Source organism: Ovis aries, chromosome 2 (genome assembly GCF_016772045.2).
Source record: "Ovis aries strain OAR_USU_Benz2616 breed Rambouillet chromosome 2, ARS-UI_Ramb_v3.0, whole genome shotgun sequence".
Taxonomy (NCBI): Eukaryota; Metazoa; Chordata; class Mammalia; order Artiodactyla; family Bovidae; genus Ovis; species Ovis aries.
In genome coordinates, this window is record NC_056055.1 from 119,100,193 (window position 1) to 119,124,125 (window position 23,933).

General features: G+C 38.2%; 2 protein-coding genes across 3 annotated transcripts in view; both read right to left on the reverse strand.

The window, feature by feature from the left end:
• Positions 1-412: 412 nt before the first annotated feature.
• Positions 413-23,933, reverse strand: part of PMS1 (PMS1 homolog 1, mismatch repair system component) — a 474,998-nt gene continuing 451,477 nt past the window's right edge. For both annotated transcript variants that reach the window (XR_009599278.1, XR_009599285.1), the window contains exon 18: positions 413-4,218. The gene's annotated coding sequence lies outside the window, so the exon portion shown is untranslated. The remainder of the gene's footprint in view (positions 4,219-23,933) is intronic.
• C2H2orf88 (chromosome 2 C2orf88 homolog) overlaps positions 413-23,933 on the reverse strand; it is a 42,811-nt gene continuing 19,290 nt past the window's right edge. The window contains exon 2 of the mRNA XM_042243623.2: positions 413-4,218. Coding sequence (XP_042099557.1) covers positions 3,761-4,048 — 288 coding nt within the window. The 5' untranslated portion in view covers positions 4,049-4,218 and the 3' untranslated portion in view covers positions 413-3,760. The remainder of the gene's footprint in view (positions 4,219-23,933) is intronic.

Consider the following 23,933-nt stretch of genomic DNA (forward strand, 5'->3'; position numbering starts at 1 on the left):
CTTTAACATGAATCATCCCTCCCCTCCCCCAGAATTAGGACCATATTTGGAAAAAAGATGCCATAGTAATGAATGAACATGTTTACATTTATATTCTTTTTTTTGTTTGTTTTGGCTGCCCGCCACTACATGAGGGCTCTTCCCCAACCAGGGGTCAAACCCATGCCCTTTGCAGTTGATGCATGGATTCTTAGCCACTGGACCACAAGGGAAGTCCTACATTTATATTTTTAAAGCTCCTAAGTGTGGATGCAAATGACCTAGGAAAATATTTTGTATAAATGGATTTTTATTTTCTTTGCATTTGCTAGAAATGCAGAAAATGTTAAGTCCTTTATGTTAAAAAAATTTTGAAATCGCACAGTGGGAAAAGGCAGTTGCTTGCATCAATTAAACAAGAACTCATAACTAGTTAATTGCAACTGGACTTTTATTGTACAGTTAGGAAAAGTATTTTCACAAAAATATTTGGAAAAAATATACCATTTCATAGGTAAGTCTTACAGTGAAGAGAATTTGCTAACAAATGTCATTTCAAGATGTAGGGAGTACGTCTGAGCTCGTGCCCACTGCTCCAGGGAAGACATGTCCAGTTTGGTCACAAAGATACAGGATGAGGGCATTATGATTAAGCAAGCCATTTATTTGTTAGAACTTTGTTTCTAAATTACTGCTCCTTGATATTATAATTTGTCTCTTAACTTCTGATTTCTAAAACTATATAATTACAAAAGTATAGTTCCCCTATCTCATAAAATGCCAATGATACCAAGTGGGCTATACGCACGTCATGCTACTTGATTCATTCAGCACGTCTCTCTTTAATACTAATAAGGCAGTCTGACACAAACGATTCCTGTGGGACTAAGGTCACGTTTATCCCCTTCAAAATTGTGCTTTAAGTGCTAATAACCATAGGTAGTTTGCAAAGAACTGATAAGGCAACGAAGTGGAGCGGTCTCGATCAAAGGCCCGTGCATGAAAGGTGGTGACTAGCACTGGAGAGAGGCTGCACGGGGAAGGGGGCGGTGATGGCGCGTGTGGGGGTGTGTGGGCTTTTAAGGGAGGAACTTGCACCGCTTCTCTGCTCATCTGCTGCTTCCACAGCTGCCCCTGCAGGTGCTCCGTCATCTGCTGGCACTCATCTCCCCCCTCCACTGGGTGTTCTTGAGGTAAAAGATTGAATGGTTTCGCGCATGGCATGTGGTAACCAATGGAGTGGTGGTGGTGGAGGGGGAGGGGGGTCTTGCCCTCAAATAGCAATACTGGAAGCTTGTTTTTAGAGCCTCATGAGAGTGTTGTTTCTTGGTCCCTCTTTCCCCCACTTTCCTTTTCCTTATAGTTTAGTCACTATTCTTACTTCTTCGTGTTTGTGATCTAAGTTGGAACAGATGTTTTCAGTTCCAGTAGCAAATAATTCTTTCAGTCTTGTTTTATTATTGTCTGTCTCCTTCCTTCTCAAACAGCCTTTCTAGTTTGTTCATGAAAGACCTTCAAATGGAGGAAATCTGATAAATATTAGGGCAGGTTAGAAGTTGAATTATCCTGTCAAAGATGTTCTTGTTTATCTTGCCATCACACCAAACTATATCTTGATAACAGTCATATGTAGTACATTTGATCCAGCTGTTTCTTGCCTGCCCCCAGCTTGGTTTATCCACTAACTCACTGATTATACAAGCTTTAAGTCTCTGTGTCACAAGCTACTATAACTCTGTTACAATGAGTTGGGAGCGAGGGGGTGGTGCTCAGTGACAAAGCCATAGAATCAGAGAGGTGGCAACAGAGATTAGGCTTCTAGCTAGATTACGATCTGGCAGACATCCTTGTACTACTCCCCTGGAAAGTAAAGGCCCAGGGCAAAGGAGGAACCTGAGGTTAAAATATTTAGGTGTAATCAAAGCCTTCTAGTCTATATCCCTATGTATGCTGAAAGATCTAGTGTAACACACTTTCATATGGCTTTGTGTTTTCACCATAATATGTATTATCTTATATACTTAATTATATCTTTTAAACAGCAGTGACCTTGTAGTGAAAGTATATGATGTGAGATATAAAATGAATGAAAAATGACAACATCTAGGCTTTTGTTTGAGTCATTAGTATAAACACTCATAAAACTTAATTTTTCTTCATGAGCTGGAAATACGTTTTGCATGTTTTGGAAACTTTCTATTCTTAGACTTGTGACTTCAGATCTTTGTATGAATGGGGTGGTGGTTCTTCTGTTTTGTACAGTTGCTAGATTATAAGTACAACAGTACAGTACAAACCCTGGGAGTAGGTGAAGGTTAAACGACCAGTTTTACAAATGCAACTGAAAGATGACACGCCTGTCACTTTGAAGAATTTTCTTTGCCCATTTACCTTGGAGAACTTAGTCTATTTGACTGTGGGCTTCAGGGTATAATGCTAAACTTAGAGGTCGCAATTCTGTCTGCTCATAAGGTCTTATACATTTATGTCATTAGAGGTCACAAGCTTTTTTTCTGCCCTTCTTTACTTTTGATTATAAGGGTCTATGTATCTTAGTAAAAGGATCTTATAATGTTTCAGTTTTCTTGCAAGTTATGTCTTCTCGGTATCTTCTTTCTGCTTTCCTGAATTTTCCATCACTATCTTAAACTAATTTTTTTTAAGAAAACTTCCCCCAAAAGCCAAATTTATGAAAATAGTATAGTATATGGCTGTAAATGCCCCCATGGGCTTTTTTACCAGTAAAAATATATATGTGAGTATTCCCTTTAAAGGAGTATTTGATCTTTTGTAATAACTATACATCTCATGCATAATCCGAATAGTAATCTGAATGGTGCCTGTCCATGTGCCAGTAGTCCCTTATATCTGTGAGACAGTAAAACTTAACACACGTGCAGCACTGAGACTGGGTTCTTCTTCTTACCTTGCCAGTGAGGGTGTCTGTTACTTTATAGTTTTTGGGATTGCTGTTTATAAAAGCTATGCATGCTTGTTTTCTTATATAGTAGTATCACTGGGCTACCTAATTCAATGCAGTAAACATTGTCATGACTTCTATAAATTGTATCTTGTTAAGACACTTATATGCAAAGTCTGAATCATCCAATAACAGCTGTGATTAGTTAGGGCCCTGACTAACTATCCAGGTGATAGTTATGCTTTTCATCTACAAACGTAAATATTTAATTAAGGACAGGGTTCATGATAGACCTCTTCCACATGGGTTGCTTTCTTATGTTTGACCATTTGTGTTAAGGAGGGATCCAAACCTTGACCCAAAAGGTTTTGACAAACAAAACCCATCGTTAACCACTCTGGCTTGAGTGCCATTCCCTTACCCAGGCATTTCAAGAAAAATCCTTTCGTACCTTGTGGTTTTTGTTTAAATTGACAGTTATTTTAAAGAAATGTCTTTAAAATAACCATTTGTAAACCCAAGGTGCTTTTAAAATTCTTATTTCTTTGGTGATGGCATTACTGCCTCTGGAAGGAAGTGGTGTGACACACAGCTGATTGATTCCTGTGGCTCCAGAGGACTTACATTTAAACCTTTAATGACTAAAATCCAAGACCAAGCAGAGAGAAACTGCTTAATGTAGAACTGCTTAAACACTTCATTTTAGGTATTAGATTCTTGAAGCTATTGTAATATTTTTCTTTACACCCAGGTGGAGTTATTTGAATTTATTCACACCAGTTTCTGCTATTGTTTCATGTATTTAAACTAGCACCAACTTTATCCACAGTTCAAGAAAGTGTTGTCATCCTACACATAGAATCAAGGCCCTTCACTCTCAATATATGGGATGTCATAGTACTTGAGGTTGTTGCCTGCCCACTGCTGCAAGGCATCACTCAAGATTTCCTGGGACAGGTGCTGTGCAAATTCGAAGACCACAATTTGAGGCCCTGGGGGTTCCTTCACTTCCTCTTTGACATTAACTAGAGAAGGTATCCTGGGTAGAAATTTCTCTTCAGGCATAAAGTTTTCTTCACTCACATGCCTCTTCTCACTCTCAAGTGTGGTGGGAAATGGGAAAGTTTGCTTTGATTTCATGCAGCCCATGTTATGAAGAGCTCTGACTGAGTGAAGGAAAGCAGTAGCAAAGACTACTTCAATAGCATCTTTGGAAAACACCAAGCATTGTCCACTTGATACTGACCAGTGTTTTTCCTCTCCAGGACACTTCAGAAATCAATATTCCCTTTCACCAGTCTTCACATGTAGTGTTTTATCTGTCAAGAGAAGGTAAATTTCATTTTGAAGTCATATAATGCAAATACTGCCCATTAGGTAGCAAGTAGAAACAAATCTTTATCACTTTACTAAGGTATCAACAGTTTTATCTTATCAATAGAAAAGATAATCATTCAAAACTGGCAATTAAGAAATAGGAAAACATTTTTTCAAGATCATGAAACTTGAAAATAGTCAAACTGTTGTTACCTTAGATTTTTTTTTATGTACACTAGGGTTCAGCAAACAGTATATAGTCTTTGGTTGTAGTTCACTGGAGGGACAAGAACTCAGGTGGCCATAGTCCTGGGGAAAACTCACTGGTATGCACTCCTTTGGCCAGGTGAGATGCTGAGAAAGACTGAAGGCAGGAGGAGAAGGAGATAACAGACGATGAGATGTTTGGCAACATGAGTTTTAGCAAACTCCAGAAGATAGTGAAGGACAGGGAAGCCTGGAATGCTGCAGTCCGTGGGGTCACAAAAAGTTGGACACAACTGAGTGACTGAAGAACAACAATGAGCTTTTCTGGAGGTGGCCATCAGAGAGAAGTGAAGAAGAGAAGTAAATGAGTTCAGTCGTGTCCGACCCTTTGTGACCCAATGAACTGTAGCCTGCAAGACTCCTCTGTCCATGGGCTTCTCCAGGCAAGAATACTGGAGTGGGTTGCCATTTCCTTCTTCAAGGGATCGTCCCAACCCAGGGATCGAACCCAGGTCTCCTGCATTGCAGACAGACTCCTTACTGGTTGAGCCATGAGGGAAGTTCAGAGGTGGTCATTTTCTCCCCCAAACCTGGCCCCACCCTAGACCCTTTAGGCTCCAGTACTGGGAACCCTCAAGGCAAACAACCAATAGGATAGGAACACAGACCACCCCCATCAGCAGACAGGCTGCCTAAAGTCTTCATGAGCCCATAACTGCCAGCTAAACATACTCCTGGAAATAGCCCTGCCCACCAATGGACAGGAACTAGTTCTTCCCACCAGGAAGCCTGCACAAGCTCTTAGACTGGCCTCGTGCACCAGGAGACAGACAGCAGGAGCAAGAGGAACTACAGCCCTGCAGTTTGTGAAATGGAAAGGGCAATCACAGAAAGTCAGACACAGTGGAGATGGCACAGGAATATGTCCCAGACAATGAGCAAGATAAAAGCCCTAAACAACAACCAAGGGGAGTGAGGCTAGGTAGTCTACCCCCAAATAAAGAATTCAGAGTAATGACAGTACAGATGATCCAAAGTCTCAGGAAAAGAATGGAGGACAGTACAAGAAGATACATACATGTTTAATAAAGAGCTAGAAGATCCAAAGAGATGAACAATGACAATAACTGAAAATACATGAGACTAAATCAGAATAAATGGGCAGAAAAATGGATTAGTGTGAGTTGGAAGACAGAATGGTGGGAATCAAAGAAAATAGTAAAACAAGGGAAAAGCAACAAATAATATACAAGGCAATTCCCATAAAGTTTTTCAGCAGAAACTCTGTAGGCCAGAAGGGCATGACATGATAGATTTACAGTGATGAAAGGGAAGAACCTTCAACCAAGAATATTCTACCCAGAAAGTCTCTCCATTCAGATTTGACAGAGAAATCAAAAGTTTTACAGACAAACAAAAGCAAAAAGAATTTGACACTATCAAACCAGCTTTGTAACACACTAAAGGAACTTCTTTAAGCAGGAAAGGAAAAAAAAAGCCACAACTAGAAATCAGAAAACTATGAATCGAAAAGCTCCCTGGTAAAGGCAAACATACAGTAAAGGTAGGAAATCATCCAACACAAATACAATATCACAGCAATTGTGAGGAGAGTACAAATGCAGGATACTGGAAATGTATTTGAAATTAAAAGGTCAGTAACTTAGGACAACCTTGTTTATATATAGAATGCTATATCAAAACCTCATGACTACTGCAAACCAAATATCTACAATAAATTCACTCACACACACACAAAGGAATCCATATAACAGTATGAAAAGTCACAAGAGAAAAGAACAAGAGGAAGGGGAGAAAAAAAACCTAAAAAAAAAAACAAACCCACCACAATTAACAAAATGGCCATAAGAACCATATATATTGATAATTACCTGAAATGTAAATGGATTAAATATTCCAACCAAAAGAAATATATTGGCTGAATGGATTAAAAAAAAACCAAACAAACCAGGACTTTTATATATGCTGTCTATAGGAAACTCACTTCAGATTTAGGGACACATACAGTCTGTAAGTGAGGGGATGGAAAAAGATATTCCATGCAAATAGAAATCAAAAGAAAGCTGGAGGAGCAATACTTGTCAGATAAAATAGACAAGAAAGACTGTTACAAGAGACAAAGGACACTACATAATGATAAAGGGATCAATCCAAAGAGATATAACAAGTATAAACATATGCACCCAAAATAGTATTTGCCTTATATATTCAGGTGCTCCTAACAGCTATAAAAGTAGAAATTGCCAGTAACAATAACAGTGGGATATTTTAATAGCCCACTTTCATCAACACACCAGACAGAAAATCAATAGGGAAACAGGCCTTAAGTGACATATCAGACTAGATGGAGATAATTGATATTTAAAGAGCATTCTATTCCAAAGCAGAATACACACTCTCTAAGTGCACATGGAGCATTCTCCAGGATTGATCCCATGCTGGGCCACAAAGCAAACTTGCTTAAATTTTGGAAAATGGAAATCATATTAAGCAGCTTTTCTGACCACAACACTATGAGATTAGAAATCAACTACAAGAAGAAACTTGTAAAAAACACAAACACGTGGAGGCTAAACAGTATGCTACTAAAAAATCAATAGATCACTTTAGAAGTCAGAGAAAATACCTGGAGACAAAACAAAACCCACAATGACCCAAAACATATGGGATGCAGGAAAAGCAGTTCTAAGAGGAATTTTATAGCCATACAATTTTACATCAGGAAACAAACCTAACCTTACACCTAGAGCAACTAGGGAAAGAACAAACAAAACCCAGTTAGTAGAAATCATAAAAACCAGAGCAGAGATAAATGAAAGAGACAAAGAAAACAATAGAAAAGATCAACGGGAAAAAAAGCTGGCTTTCTGAAAATATAAAATTGTTAAACCTTCAGCCAGATTCACCAAGAAAACAAGGGATCATCTTGAGATTCTGCCTGGAGCATCTTCCAACATTAACACTAGAAGGCTGAGTCCAAGCAGAGTAGCAACTCTGCTGTGTTATAGCAGCAGAGACTGAATTACTGAAGCAGATGAAATTACAAGAGAATTCAAGAGAAAAAGGAATTGGGAAGGAGGAAGAAATTTGCATGAAGTCTCACTAAAACCAAACAGGACCCTGCAGGGCCTTCCTTGGGAGAGACCTGTGGTTCCTCTGCCTTTTCCAAGGCCTTCTCTGAGTTCCAAAGAACAAATGCAGAAACAAAGGAAAACAGTCAAGCAAGACAAAATAATAATAGCCATGAAAAAAAAGTCAAGAATCTTTAGTTCCTCTTCAAGTGCTATAGATAATACCTTGAGCCATATTCTTGCTAAAACCACCAGGTGAAGGAAGTTAACTGTCTGCTGACCACCAGCATGCAGACCCCAGACTCGCTGGAACCAGAAGGTTGATGCTATTAACTCCAGAGTGCCACCTAGTTACCTCACCACTAACCAATCAGAAGGATGTCCATGAGGTGATCACACATCCTGAGACCTTCTCCCTTACCCTGCCTTAAAAAAAAACAAAACTTGAAAACTATATACCTGTATATGTATAACTGAATCACTTTAACTGTAACTTCACTATAATCTGAAACTAACATTTTTTTTTTAACTTTATTTTACTTTACAATACTGTATTGGTTTTGCCACACATCCACAAATCTGCCACGGGTGTACACGATTCCCAATCCTGAACCTCCCTCCTACCTCCCTCCCCATACCATCTCTCTGGGTCATCCCAGTACACCAGCCCCAAGCATCCTGTATCCTGCATCAAACCTAGACTGGCGATTCGCTCCTTATATGATATTATACATGTTTCAATGCCATTCTCCAAAATCATCCCACCCTCTCCCTCTCCCACAGAGTCTAAAAGACTGTTCTATACATCTGTGTCTCTTTTGCTGTCTCACATACAGGGTTATCGTTACCATCTTTCTAAATTCCATATATATGTGTTAGTATACTGTATTGGTGTTTTTCTTTCTGGCTTACTTCAGTCTATATTGGCTCCAGTTTCATCCACCTCATAGAACTGATTCAAATGTATTCTTTTTAATGGCTGAGTAATACTCCATTGTGTATATGTACCACAGCTTTCTTATCCATTCATCTGCTGATGGACATCTAGGTTGCTTCCATGTCCTGGCTATTATAAACAGTGCTGCAATGAACATTGGGGTACACGTGTCTCTTTCAATTCTGGTTTCCTTGGTGTTTATGCCCAGCAGTGGGATTGCTGGGTCATAAGGCAGTTCTACTTCCAGTTTTTTAAGGAATCTCCACACTGTTCTCCAAAGTGGCTGTACTAGTTTGCATTCCCACCAACAGTGTAGGAGGGTTCCCTTTTCTCCACACCCTCTCCAGCATTTATTGCTTGTAGACTTTTGGATCACAGCCATTCTGACTGGTGCGAAATGGTACCTCATTGTGGTTTTGATTTGCATTTCTCTGATAATGAGTGATGTTGAGCATCTTTTCATGTGTTTGTTAGCCATCTGTATGTCTTTGGAGAAATGTATATTTAGTTCTTTGGCCCATTTTTTGATTGGTTCGTTTATTTTTCTGGAATTGAGCTGCAGGAGTTGCTTGTATATTTTTGAGATTAGTTGTTTGTCAGTTGCTTCATTTGCTATTTTCTCCCATTTTGAAGGCTGACTTTTCACCTTGCTTATAGTTTCCTTTGTTGTGCAGAAGCTTTTAATTTTAATTAGATCCCATTTGTTTATTTTTGCTTTTATTTCCAATATTCTGGGAGGTGGGTCATAGAGGATCCTGCTGTGATTTATGTCGGAGAGTGTTTTGCCTATGTTCTCCTCTAGGAGTTTTATAGTTTCTGGTCTTACGTTTAGATCTTTAATCCATTTTGAGTTTATTTTTGTGTATGGTGTTAGAAAGTGTTCTAGTTTCATTCTTTTACAAGTGGTTGACCAGTTTTCCCAGCACCACTTGTTAAAGAGATTGTCTTTAATCCATTGTATATTCTTGCCTCCTTTGTCAAAGATAAGGTGTCCAGAGGTGTGTGGATTTATCTCTGGGCTTTCTATTTTGTTCCATTCATCTATATTTCTGTCTTTGTGCCAGTACCATACTGTCTTGATGACTGTGGCTTTGTAGTAGAGCCTGAAGTCAGGCAAGTTGATTCCTCCAGTTCCATTCTTCTTTCTCAAGATTGCTTTGGCTATTCGAGGTTTTTTGTATTTCCATACAAATTGTGAAATTATTTGCTTTAGTTCCCTGAAAAATACTGTTAATAGCTTGATAGGGATTGCATTGAATCTGTAGATTGCTTTGGGTAGTATACTCATTTTCACTATATTGATTCTTCTGATCCATGAACATGGTATATTTCTCCATCTATTAGTGTCCTCTTTGATTTCTTTCACCAGTGTTTTATAGTTTTCAATATATAGGTCTTTTCTTTCTTTAGGCAGACATATTCCTAAGTATTTTATTCTTTTTGTTGCAATGGTGAATGGAATTGTTTCCTTAATTTCTCTACTTCCTCATTATTAGTGTATAGGAATGCAAGGGATTTCTGTGTGTTGATTTTAAATCCTGCAACTTGACTATATTCATTGATTGGCCGTAGTAATTTTCTGGTGTAGTCTTTAGGGTTTTCTATGTAGAGGATCATGTCATCTGCAAACAATGAGAGTTTTACTTCTTCTTTTCCAATTTCGATTCCTTTTATTTCTTTTTTCTCTCTGATTGCTGTGGCCAAAACTTCCAGAACTATGTTGAATAGTAGCGGTGAAAGTGGGCACCCTGTCTTGTTCCTGACTTTAGGGGAAATGCTTTCAATTTTCCCCACTGAGGATAATGTTTGCTGTGGGTTTGTCATATATAGCTTTTATTATGTTGAAGTATGTTCCTTCTGTTCCTGCTTTCTGGAGAGTATTATCATAAATGGATGTTGAATTTTGTCAAAGGCTTTCTCTGCATCTATTGAGATAATCATATGGCTTTTATTTTTCAATTTGTTAATGTGGTGAATTACATTGATTGATTTGCGGATATTGAAGAATTCTTGCATCCCTGGGATAAAACCCACTTGGTCATGGTGTATGATCTTATCAATGTGTTGTTGGATTCTGATTGCTGGAAGTTTGTTAAGAATTTTTGCATCTATGTTCATCAGTGATATTAGTGTATAGTTTTCTTTTTTTGTGGCATCTTTGTCAGGTTTTGGTATTAGGGTGATGGTGGCCTCACAGAATGAGTTTGGAAGTTTACCTTCCTCTGCAATTTTCTGGAAGAGTTTGAGTAGGATAGGTGTTAGCTCTTCTCGAAATTTTTGGTAGAATTCAGCTGTGAAGCCATCTGGACCTGGGCTTTTGTTTGCTGGAAGATTTCTGATTACAGTGTCAATTTCCGTGCTTGTGATGGGTCTGTTAAGATTTTCTATTTCTTCCTGGCTCAGTTTTGGAAAGCTGTACTTTTCTAAGAATTTGTCCATTTCTTCCACGTTGTCCCTTTTATTGGCATATAATTGCTGATAGTAGTCTCTTATGATCCTTTGTATTTCTGTGTTGTCTGTTGTGATCTCTCCATTTTCATTTCTAATTTTATTGATTTGATTTTTCTCTCTTTGCTTCTTGATGAGTCTGGCTAATGGTTTGTCAATTTTATTTATCCTTTCAAAGAACCAGCTTTTGGCTTTGTTGATTTTTGCTACGGTCTCTTTTGTTTCTTTTGCATTTATTTCCGCCCTAATTTTTAAGATTTCTTTCCTTCTACTAACCCTGGGGTTCTTCATTTCCTCCTTTTCTAGTTGCTTTAGGTGTAGAGTTAGGTTATTTATTTGACTTTTTTCTTGTTTCTTGAGGTATGCCTCTATTGCTATGAACTTTACCCTTATCACAGCTTTTAATGTGTCCCACAGGTTTTGGGTTGTTGTGTTTTCATTTTCATTCATTTCTATGCATATTTTGATTTCTTCTTTGATTTCTTCTGTGATTTGTTGGTTATTCAGAAGCGTGTTCAGCCTCCATATGTTGGAATTTTTAATAGTTTTTCTCCTGTAATTGAGATCTAATCTTAATGCATTATGGTCAGAAAAGATACTTGGAATGATTTCAATTTTTGAATTTACCAAGGCTAGATTTATGGCCCAGGATGTGATCTATCCTGGAGAAGGTTCTGTGAGCACTTGAGAAACAGGTGAAATTCATTGTTTTGGGGTGAAATGTCCTATAGACATCAATTCGGTCTAACTGGTCTATTGTATCATTTAAAGTTTGTGTTTCCTTGTTAATTTTCTGTTTAGTAGGTCTGTCCATAGGTGTGAGTGGGGTATTAAAGTCTCCCACTATTATTGTGTTATTGTTGATTTCCCCTTTCATACTTGTTAGCATTTGTCTTACATATTGTGGTGCTCCTATGTTGGGAGCATATATATTTATAATTGTTATATCTTCTTCTTGGATTGATCCTTTGATCATTATGTAGTGTCCTTCTTTGTCTCTTTTCACAGCCTTTGTTTTAAAGTCTATTTTATCTGATATGAGTATTGCTACCCCTGCTTTCTTTTGGTCTCTATTTGCGTGGAATATCTTTTTCCAGCCCTTCACTTTTAGTCTGTATGTGTTCCTTGTTTTGAGGTGGGTCTCTTGTAAGCAGCATATAGAGGGGTCTTGTTTTTGTATCCATTCAGCCAGTCTTTGTCTTTTGGTTGAGGTATTCAACTCATTTACGTTTAAGGTAATTATTGATAAGTATGATCCCGTTGCCATTTACTTTGTTGTTTTGGGTTCGAGTTTATACACCCTTTTTGTGTTTCCTGTCTAGAGAATATCCTTTAGCATTTGTTGGAGAGCTGGTTTGGCGGTGCTGAATTCTCTCAGTTTTTGCTTGTCTGTAAAGCTTTTAGTTTCTCCTTTGTATTTGAATGAGATCCTTGCTGGGTACAGTAGTATGGGCTGTAGGTTATTTTCTTTCATCACTTTAAGTATGTCTTGCCATTCCCTCCTGGCCTAAAGAGTTTCTATTGAAAGATCAGTGTTATCCTTATGGGAATCCCCTTGTGTGTTATTTGTTGTTTTTCCCTTGCTGCTTTTAATATTTGTTCTTTATGTTTGATCTTTGTTAATTTGATTAATATGTGTCTTGGGGTGTTTCGCCTTGGGTTTATCCTGTTTGGAACTCTCTGAGTTTCTTGGACTTGGGTGATTATTTCCTTCCCCAGTTTAGGGAAGTTTTCAACTATTATCTCCTCAAGTATTTCCTCATGGTCTTTCTTTTTGTCTTCTTCTTCTGGGACTCCTATAATTCAAATGTTGGAGTGTTTCATATTGTCCTGGAGGTCTCTGAGATTGTCCTCATTTCTTTACTCGTTTTTCTTTTTTCCTCTCTGATTCAATTATTTCTACCATTCTATCTTCTACTTCACTAATCCTATCTTCTGCCTCTGTTATTCTACTATTTGTTGCCTCCAGAGTGTTTCTGATCTCATTTATTGCATTATTCATTATATATTGACTCTTTTTTACTTCTTCTAGGTCCTTGTTGAACCTTTCTTGCATCTTCTCAATCCTTGTCTCCAGGCTATTTATCTGTGATTCCATTTTTATTTCAAGATTTTGGATCATTTTCACTATCATTATTTGGAATTCTTTATCAGGTAGATTCCCTATCTCTTCCACTTTTGTTTGATTTGGTGGGCATTTATCCTGTTCCTTTACCTGCTGGCTATTCCTGTGTCTCTTCATCTTGTTTATATTGCTGAGTTTGGAGTGCTCTTTCTGTATTCTGGCAGTTTGTGGAGTTATCTTTATTGTGGAGTTTCCTCGCTGTGGGTGTGGTTGTACAGGTGGCTTGTCAGGGTTTCTTGGTTAGGGAAGCTTATGCCAGTGTTCTGGGTGGAGCTGGATTTCTTCTCTCTGGAGTGAAATGAAGTGTCCAGTAATGAGTTATGAGATGTCAGTGGTTTTGGAATAACTTTGGGCAGCCTGTATATTGAAGCTCAGGGCTGTGTTCCTGTGTTGCTGGAGAATTTGCGTGGTATGTCTTGCTCTGGAACTTGTTGGCTCTTGGGTGGTGCTTGGTTTCAGTGTAGGTATAGAGGCGTTTGATGAGCTCCTATCGATTAATGTTCCCTGGAGTCAGGAGTTCTCTTATGTTATCAGGATTTGGACTTAAGCCTCCTGCTTCTGGTTTTCAGTCTTATTTTTACAGTAGTCTCAAGACTTCTCCTTCTATACCACATCGTTGATAAAACATCTAGGTTAAAGATGAAAAGTTTCTCCACATTGAGGGACACCCAGAGAGGTTCACAGAGTTATATGGAGAAGAGAAGAGGGAGGAGGGAGTTAGAGGTGACCCAAATGAGATGAGGTGGACTCAAAAGACGAGAGAGAAGCTAGCCAGTAATCACTTTCTTATGTGCACTCCACAGACTAGACTGCTCAGAGATGTTCACGGAGTTATACAGAGAAGAGAAGAGGGAGGAAGGAGACAGAGGTGGCCAGGAGGATAAAAGGGGGGAATGAAAAGGAGAGAGACAGATCCAGCCAGTAATCGGTTCCCTAAGTGTTCTCCACCATCTGGAATACACAGAGATTCACAGAGTTGGGTAGAGAAGAGAAGGGGGAGGGAGGAGACAAAGGTACCCTGGTGAAGAAAAAGGAGAGTCCAAAGGAGGAGAGAGCAGTCAAGCCAGTAATCTCACTCTCAAGTAAAAATGGGTACTGAAGATTGGGTTTTTGAAGGTACAAAATTGATAACAAATACCAAAAAGCAAAGATTAAAAATCTAGAGTAGAGGTTGGATTTTTCAAAAATACAATATTAAAGAAAAGAAGATGAAAAAGAAAGAATGAAGTCACAAGAATTATTAAAAAACATATATATATATATATATATATATATATATGAAGTTTGCTTTAAAAATTGGGTCTTGTTTTTGAAAAGTAATAGTTGGTTATAAAAATGAAAATTAAAGGAGTAATAGAGGACTTAAAAATTTTTTTAAATTTAGAAAAAAGGTAGAAGAAAAAGAAAAAAAAGAAAAAAGAATGATCATAAAAATAGTAAAGATATATCTAGGACTTTCTCTGGTGGTGGTGTGGGTATTGTGGGGTCAGTTCATTTTCAGATAGTTCCTTGGCCCGGCTTATATTTCTCAAGATCTATAGGCCCCTTCCTATGTAGTCGGTACTAACTGCAGGGTTTTAATCTATTGCACCTGTCACTTCCAAGGCGGTTCCCTTTGTTTTAGCTTCTTCTGTTTGCTGGTCTCTTCAGTGTCTGATTTCAGCCCTGACACAAGAGGGGCAGTGGTGGACACTTTTTTTAGGCTTACTTGTTCAGTAGCACTGTGGGGAGGGAGGGATGCTGCAAACAAATAACACTGGCATGTGCTTGCAGTGTCTCAGCCACACTGGGCCTGCCCCCGCTCACAGCGCACACAGTTCAGGCTCTAGGTTGCTCTGCCAGGAACCGTCTGAGGCCGGCCCTGGGCTGCATGCACCTCTCAGGTCTAAGCTCAGGCTCAGGCACTCAGTTGGTCCTCAAAGGCTCAGACTCGGTTGGGCCTATGTTTTGTGCCCTTCCCAGGTCTGAGTAGCTCAGGTGTTTGGCGAGCACGGTTGATGCGACTTATCGCCTCTCCCATCCCTGCTGCTCAGTTTTCTGGGTGTACAACTGGCGCACCTTCTCAGGAAGATGACGACTGTCCAGAACCCCAAGAAGTCTTAGTTAGCAAAGAAGCCTGTTTGCAGTTTGGTAGTTAATGTCTCTCTGGGGCTGCTATTGCCCCCTTCCGGCCCTCTGGCTCTGGCTGCCTGTCACTGGAGGGGGATGGTCTGCAGCTGGGCTAATTCTATTCCGTCCTTTGTTCTGTGCACGGTCCTGGTGGTGTCTTATGTTAGAGCTTTTTGTGTGGCAGCTACCCCACAGTCTGGTTTGCTAGCCCAGATTAGTTTGCCTGGTTACCCTCGGGGCATTTGGGCATGATCCTTAAAAAGCAATGCAGCCTCCCTGCCCAGCCCCTGCTTGCTAGTGGTGGATCTAGGTGTCTGCGCTGCTTCTTGCTGAGGGAGTTACTGTTGGGCTCGTAATCTGTGGGTTTTATTTATTTTTCCTCCCTGTTATGTTGCCTTCTGTGCTTCCAAGGCTCGCCACAGACTCGGCAGTGAGAGTGTTTCCTGGTGTTTGGAAACTTCTTTTTAAGACTCCCTTCCCAGGACGGAGCTCCCTCCCTACCTCTTTTGTCTCTTTTTTTGTCTTTTATATTTTTTCCTACCTCTTTTCAAAGACAATGAGCTGCTTTTCTGGGTGCCTGATGTCCTCTGCCAGCATTCAGAAGTTGTTCTGTGGGATTTACTCAGAGTTGAAATGTTCTTTTGATGAATTTGTGGGGGAGAAAGTGGTCTCCCTGTCTTATTCCTCTGCCATCTTAGGACCGCCCCCCCTAACATATTGTTAGTTAACTTTACTCCAATGTAAAAAAAGACAAAATGTCCAATGATAAAAAATAAATTTGACACTTTGCTATTTAATGACTATGTTTTAAACAGTGTTTCTGTATGTTTGTCACTACAGCATCCTTAATTAATCTGAACGTGGGTAATAAAGCTTCTTAAAAAGAAAAATCCCTTCACCAAAAGCCATCAAGGAGTTCAGGGGTTTTGACCATGATCTGTTTATTCTCCTTGCTTGGTCCCACACTAGGCATCTTGCAATAAACACTGCTCTCCTTCACCACAACCTGGTGTCAGCTGCTTAGCTTTGCTCTGCATCAGAAAATCAGACCTAAATCTGGTTTGGTTGAGGGCTGGGGTGTGTATATACAGAAAACATTTGCAAGAGTTAGCAAATGAATACCTGCTCTGGGACTTAGAATTGAACAGTGATGCTATAAGTTCAATAGTGCTAGGGAATTCCTGAAGTTCCACACCAGCCAACGTGATGAAACCTCACTGAACACTTGAGGCATTTCGCTACCACTTTATGTGACACTTTAGGAGTGAACCCTAGAGCAGAGTTTAATGAAACTTTTCACTAAAGGTCTAGATAATATAGTAAGTCCCCTACATACCAACAGATTCCATTCTGAGAGCATGTTTGCTCCTAAGCCCAACAAAATTAGCTAAGTACCCAATTAACACAATCAGCTATGTAGTACTGTATGTAATAGGTTTATAATACTTTTCACACAAATAATGTATAAAAAATAAAATATTTTTGAAAATGGCAGAGTAGAAGGAGATGTACTCATCTCCTCTTGTGAGAGCACCCAAATTGCAAATAGCTGTTGAACAACCATTGATAAGAGGATGCTGAAACCCACCACAAAAAGAAACCCCACGTCCAAAGACAAGAAGCTGTAGCAAGTTGGTAGGAGGGATGCAATCACAATAAAATTAAATCTCATACCTCCCAGGTGGGAGAACAGTAATACCAAAGAAGTTCTTGCACTATTGTGAAGATTCTGAACCCCAAGTCAGGCTTCCCAGCCTGGGCATCCAACAAAGGGACTGGGATTCCTCAGGGAATCTGGCCTTCAGGGCCAGCAGGATTTGATTATAGGCCTTCCAGAGGACTGAGGGAAACAGAAACACTCCAGTCTTAGAGAGCACAAACAAAATTTTGCATGCACCAAGACCGACAGGAGAGGAGCAGTGACTTCACAGGAGCCTGAACCACCACTACCTGCTAGTGTTGGAGGGCCTCCTGTGGAGCATGGGTTGGCAGGGGCTCACCACAGAGATGGGGCACTGGAAGGTCCCCCTTGGTGTAAACCCTCTTGGAGTTCACCATTAACCCTACCATAGAGCCTGTAGACCCCTTAGGCCAAATAACTACCAGGGTGGAAGTGCAACCCCACCCATCAGCAGACAATTAGATTAAAGCTTTACTGAGCAAGGTTCTGCCCACCAGAGCAAGACCTAGTTTTTCCCATGCCAGTCCTTTCAATCAAGAAGCTTACACAAGCCTCTTAGCCTCATCCATCAGAGGACAGAGAGAAGAAGCAAGAAGCACAGTCTCACAGCTGCTGAAACAAAAACCATATTACAGAAAGTTATGTCCTAGATGAATGGACAAGATAAAATCCCAGAAAAACAACTAAATAAAGTGGAGACAGGCAACCTTACAGAAAAAGAATTCAGAATAATGATGGTAAAGATGATCCAGGATCTCAGGAAAAGAATGGAGGCAAAGTTTGAGAAGATGCAAGAAATGTTTACCAAAGACCTAGAAGAACTAAAAAACATGCAAACAGAGGAATAATACACTAGAAGGAATCAACAGCAGAATAACTGAGGCAGAAGAACAGATAAATGACCGGGAGGACAGAATGGTGAGAATCACTGCCACAGGACAGAATATAGAAAAAAGAATGAAAAGAAACGAATATAGCCTAAGAGACCTCTGGGACAACATTAAACACATCAACGGTCACATTATAAGGGTCGCGAAAGGAGAAGAAAGAGAGAAAGGACCTGAGAAAATATTTGAAGAGATAATGGCTGAAGACTTCCCTAACATGGGAAAGGAAGTAGTCAGCCAAGTCCAGGTAGCACAGAGAGTCCCAGGAAGGATAAACCCAAGGAAGAACACACTGAGACACATAGTAATCAAACTGACAAAGACTAAAGACAGAGATAAAATATTAAAAGCAACAAGGAAATTCCCATCAAGCTATCAGCTGATTCTCAACAGAAATGATACAAGCCAGAAGGGAATGGCATGGCATATTAAGGTGATGAAAGGGAAGAACCTAGAACCAAGAATACTCTACCCAGCAAGACTCCTTCAGATTTGATGGAGAAATCAAAAGCTTTCCACACAAGCAAAAGTTAACAGAATTCAGCACCACCAAACCAGCTTTACAGTCAAAGCTAAAGGAACTTATCTAGGCAAAAAACCCAAGATAAGGAAAAGACCTATGAAAATAAACCCAAAACAATTAAGAAAATGGTAATAGGATCATGCTGCTACTGCTGCTAAGTCGCTTCATTGTGTCCGACTCTGTGTGACCCCGTAGACAGAAGCCCACCAGGCTCCCCCGTCCCTGGGATTCTCCAGGCAAGAACACTGGAGTGGGTTGCCATTTCCTTCTCCAATGTGTGAAAGTGAAAAGTGAAAGTGAAGTCGCTCAGTCGTGTCCAACTCTTAGCGACCCCATGGGCTACAGCCTACCAGGCTCCGCCATCCATGGGATTTTCCAGGTAAGAGTACTGGAGGGGGTGCCATTGCCTTCTCCCAATAGGATCATACATATTGATAATTACCTTAAAATAAATGGATTAAATACAGCAACGAAAAGACTCAGACTGACTAGTCGATGAAAACGTGCATGTATGCAGTTCAACTTACCATATCACTCTGCTTGACCACCCCCCCAATTGTATGTAATTATTTTATATTGTTAACTTAATCATGTTCCCATTATGACTTAGTTATAATTATCTTCTATTTATTTGTCTGGCTATTGATTGTTGTGAAAACTGATAAACATCTTTTACTATTGTGATTATGTAACTATTACTCACTTAATACCACTGTATCATGATTGGTCAACAGAAAAATAATAGAGCTTTATATCACCAAAACTGGAATCTAATAGAAAAATCAGTAATCAGTTTTTAAAATCCAGATGCATATCATAATTATCTTGAAATTTTTTGAAAAATACAAATGCTTAGGTATTGCTTTTTTTCTCCAGAGCTCCAGATATTATGTTTCTAGAGAGCAGTCATGTTTAAAAACAACTGGACTATATGATCATCTTTTATTTTTATCTAGTTTGTTTTGCTTTTTCTATTTCATATTCAGTATTCCCGTTTCATTTAGTTTATGTTCTCCAATTTCTCCCTCTCTTTTTATTTGATGCTCTTTCTCAAGCCTTTAACAAGTGTAGTAGAAAAGCTTTTGTATATATGTTAGAAAACTTTTGAATTTTTGCCTAATTATGACATTTTGATTCTGTTTGATTTAGTATAAATATAATTTTGATTTCTAATTAAAAATAGGTATACAACAAGCAACAAAGTTTTACTGTAGAGCATAGGGAACTATATCAATATCTTGTAAGAACTTATGATGGAAAATCATTTCAAAATAATATATGTGTATTTGTATAACTGAATCACCCTGCTGTGAACCTGAAACATTGTAAGTCAACTATACCTCAATAAAATATATATATATATATTTTAAAAATAAAACATTTTTACTTGAAAAGTACAATAGTACAGTAACAATAGCTGGTGCTTCTTAACTGTACCAGCTACATCACTGCTGCTTTTATGCTTGCTTTTGGACATCCTAAACTTGAAATAAGGATACTGTACTAAAACTGTATACAGTACTGTGCAGTAAAATATGCAAAAGCAGAACCACGTGCAGAGGATTACGCACGTAGGCTAGACATGGGAACTAACAAGTGACAAGACACGCTTGTATCTTTGAAAGTTTGCAACGTGAACTTTTGCATATAGGGGACTTACTGTGTATAATTTAGTTTTGTGAGCCATATAGCCTATGTTACACTACTCAGGCCTGGTATTGTAGTGCAGAGGCAGCCATAGATAATTTGTAAACAGACGGGCAAGGAATAAGTTCCAATAAAACTTAATTTTTAAAAAACAGGTAGCCAGTCCAATGGGCCGTATTGGACTAAGTTCGCACAAACAGTTCCATTTGAACAAAGGATAAAATTCAATACTATTTAAAGGGAGATAGCATAATCCAAAATTCCTACAAATTATCCACAATGTCTACCACATAATAAAATATTACTAATAATGCAAAGAAGCAGGAAAATGTGCCTATTCAAGAAATAAAAGTTACTAGAAACAGATCCACAGATGACCAAGCACTTGGTAATTAACAGAACTTAATAGAACTTTAAACAGCAATGTAAATAATTTCAAGGCTCAGATGGTAAAGAACCTGCCTGCAATGCAGAAGGCCCAGGTTCAGTGCCTGGGGTGGGAAGATACCCTGGAGAACATACCTCCCCAGAGAAGACAAATGGCAAATAAGCATGTGAAGGGATATTTAACATCATATATCATTAGGGAGTTGCATTTTAAAACTACATTGTGATATCAGTACAATCTACATGAATGGCAAAAATCCAAAACACTGACAGCACATAACGCTATTAAAGATGTGGAGAAACATAACTCTTTTTTATTGCTAGGGGAAACGCAAAGTTGCACAGCCTCTGTGGAAAATAGTTTGGCAGTTTCTTACAAAATTAAATATACTCTTTCCATATGATCCATCAATTACACTCTTTTGAATTTACCCAAATGAGTTGAAAAACTATGGTGATACAAACATTCATACATGGATGTTTATAGCAGTTTTGTTTATAATTGCAAAAACTGGAAGCAACCAAGATGTCCTTCAGTAGGTGAATGGGTGAACAGTGGTATATCCAGACAATGGAATATTATTCAGTGTTAAAAAGAAATATGTTATCAAGTCATGAAAAGAAGCTGAAAAGCCTTAAATGCATATTACTAAGCTCTAAAGACAATCTTTCCAACTGTATGACAGTCTGCAGAAGTGAAAATTATGGAGACAGTAAAAAGCCCAGGGGTTGCCAGCAAGTAGAGAGGAGGGAAGATTGACTAGGTGGAGCACAGAGAATTTTTAGGGTAGTTCTCTGTGTGCTACTATGATGGATAATGTGCCAGTTGTCAAACCCACAGAATGTATAGCACCAAGAATGAATCCTAACATCCAGTAAAGACTTGGAGAGGTCACATGTCAGTGTAGACTCATTGACTGTAACACTCAGATTGGAATGTTGACAGTGGGAGAGGCTGTGTGTGTTGCAGGGGGTGAGGGGAATGGGAAGAAGGTAACTGTATTTCCTGCTCAACTTTGCTGTGAACCTAAAACTGCTCTAAAAAAAGGAAGTCTATTTAAAAAATCCAACTATATTGCTAATTATAAGAGATATACCTTACGTACAAATATACCAGTTGCAACGAGGTGAGAAAGGATATACAATGCAAACAAGTATAAAAAAGCTGCTGTGGCTATATGAATATCAGACAAATCAGACCTCAAAGAACCAGTAGTATTACAAAAATTAAGAGGGACATTTTATGTGTCAATGAGGAGAAGACATTATAATCATAAGTGTACACATAACGAATAACAAAGCTTCAAAACACATTAAGAAAAACTGATAATTAAAGGCAGAAACAGTATTCTCTCAGTAACTGATAAGACTACCCAAAGGAAAAAAATAAGGAATTCAATTTTTTTAACAACACTATAATTCTGCTGGACTTAACTAACATTTATAGAAGATTATACCCAATAACTGTAGGATACACTCTTATAAAATGAATACAGAACAATCACCAAGACAGACTACATGATAGTCTCTACAAATTTCAAAAGCTTGGAATCTTAGAGTATATTTTCCAACCATCACAGAATTAATAAATAATAAAATATCCAGGAAAGTCCCAGATACTTGAAAACTAAACAAAAACCCATGGGGCAAAGAAGAAATCATAAGGAAATTAACATATTTCAACCAAGTAATAGCCACAACGTATCAAAAAATTTTAAATGTACTCTTGAAAGTTTAAAGGGAAACTGATAGGCTTAAATCCTTGTAACAGAAAAGAAGAAAGCATTAAGTCAGTGATCTAAGCGTTCACCTTAAAAAGCTAGAAAAAGAAAAGTAAAGTAAACCCAAAGTAAACAGAAGGAAGGAAATAGTATAGATGAGAGCAGAAAAAAAAAGCAAAGGAAAAAGGCAAATATTGGAGAAACATCAATGGAACCAATAGTGGTTCTTAAAAGACCATCTCATAAAATAGCTAAGTCTGTATCTAGTCTGATCAAGAAAATGAGAGGACACACATAACCAAGAAGTGATGGGGGAAAGGACACTAGTGTATATTCCTTATGCATTAGAAGACTAAGAAGGGAATATTATAAGCAACTTTGTACACACCAAATTACCAAAACTGGCACAAGAGAAAACAGAAAGTCTGACATCCCTATATAAATGAAAGAAATTGTATTTATAACTTAAACCTTCCCAGGTAGAAATCTCTGGGCTCAAATGGCAACTCTGAAGTTCTAAATTCTTTCAAATGTTTCAGAAAGAAATAATACCAATCTTACCCAAACTCCAGAAAATAGAGGGAGAGGATTCCATATTCATTCTGGAAGAAGTCAGGATCCCCCTGCTACCACAAGCAAAGACAGTTCAAGTAACGAGCACTCTGCAAGTCAATATCCCTCATGAATACAGACTCACGTAACATTTTTTTTAAATGGCAAACTGAATCCAGCATATATATATAGTATGGTTGCTACATCATGACCCAAGTGGGATTTATACCAGAACACGATGTAAATTTTGATTGTAACATTCAAAAGTCAATGAACATAATTCACTGTTAATATAAAAAACAGCCAGATGATTATCTCAATAGATGCAGTAAAAGCTTTTGATAAACAACCATGCATGATAAAAATTCTCGGCAAACTAGAAATAGAGACTTCTTCAAACAAATATCTAACAGTGAAAGACTGAATAACTTTAGCCATGATGGGAACAAGGCAACAGTGTTTATTCTCATAATTTCTATTTATTTTGCAATTTTTACTTAATATTGTACTAGAGGGAAGAAATACAAAGCATAAAGTTTGTCAGAAAAAAACCTGCCTTTAATTGCAGATGACATGACTTGTATATGTATGTAAAAAATCCAAAGGATTATATATGAAAAAATTACTAGAATAAATGATTTTAGCAAAGTCTCATGATACAAAGTTAATGCACAAAAGTTAACTGTACTTCAGTATACTTAGCAACTGAAGGATGAAATTAGTGCCATTTGCAGTATATAAAAACTGAACAGCTAGGGACACATTTAACAAAATATATGAAAAACTACATGGTATATGCCATACGTAAATAATATAAATTGTAAACTAAGTAGATAAAGTGTTCATGATCTCAAAGATAATATTGTTAAGATGTCAGTTCTCCCCCAATTTATATATATATATATATATATATATATATATAAGTTTACATATAAGCACTAGTCCAGGAGGCTTTTTTTGTAGAAACTGACAAACTGATTCTAAAATTCCATTCAAAATCCCATGAGGATTTGTTATAAACACGCCAAGTCTAAGCTCACTATGGAAATGCAAAGAAAGAAATTAGAATAACCAAAACAATTTTGAGAAAGATCAAATTTGGAATACTCACATTACCCACTTTTAAGAATGATTAAAAGGCTACAATAATCAAGACAGTGCTATATTGATGAAAGGCCAGACACACAAATTTTTGGAACAGAAGAGTCCAGAAATAGACCCACAGAAATATGGTCAATTGAGTTTTGACAACTGTGCAAAAATAATTCAGTTCAAAAAGGCCAATTTTTTCAATGACTGGAACTAGAAACAACTGGGCAGTCATATCCACCCCTCAGAGATCTATACCTTACCCTTTATATAGAAAACTAACTCAAAGGAAGTCATAAATCTAAATGTAAA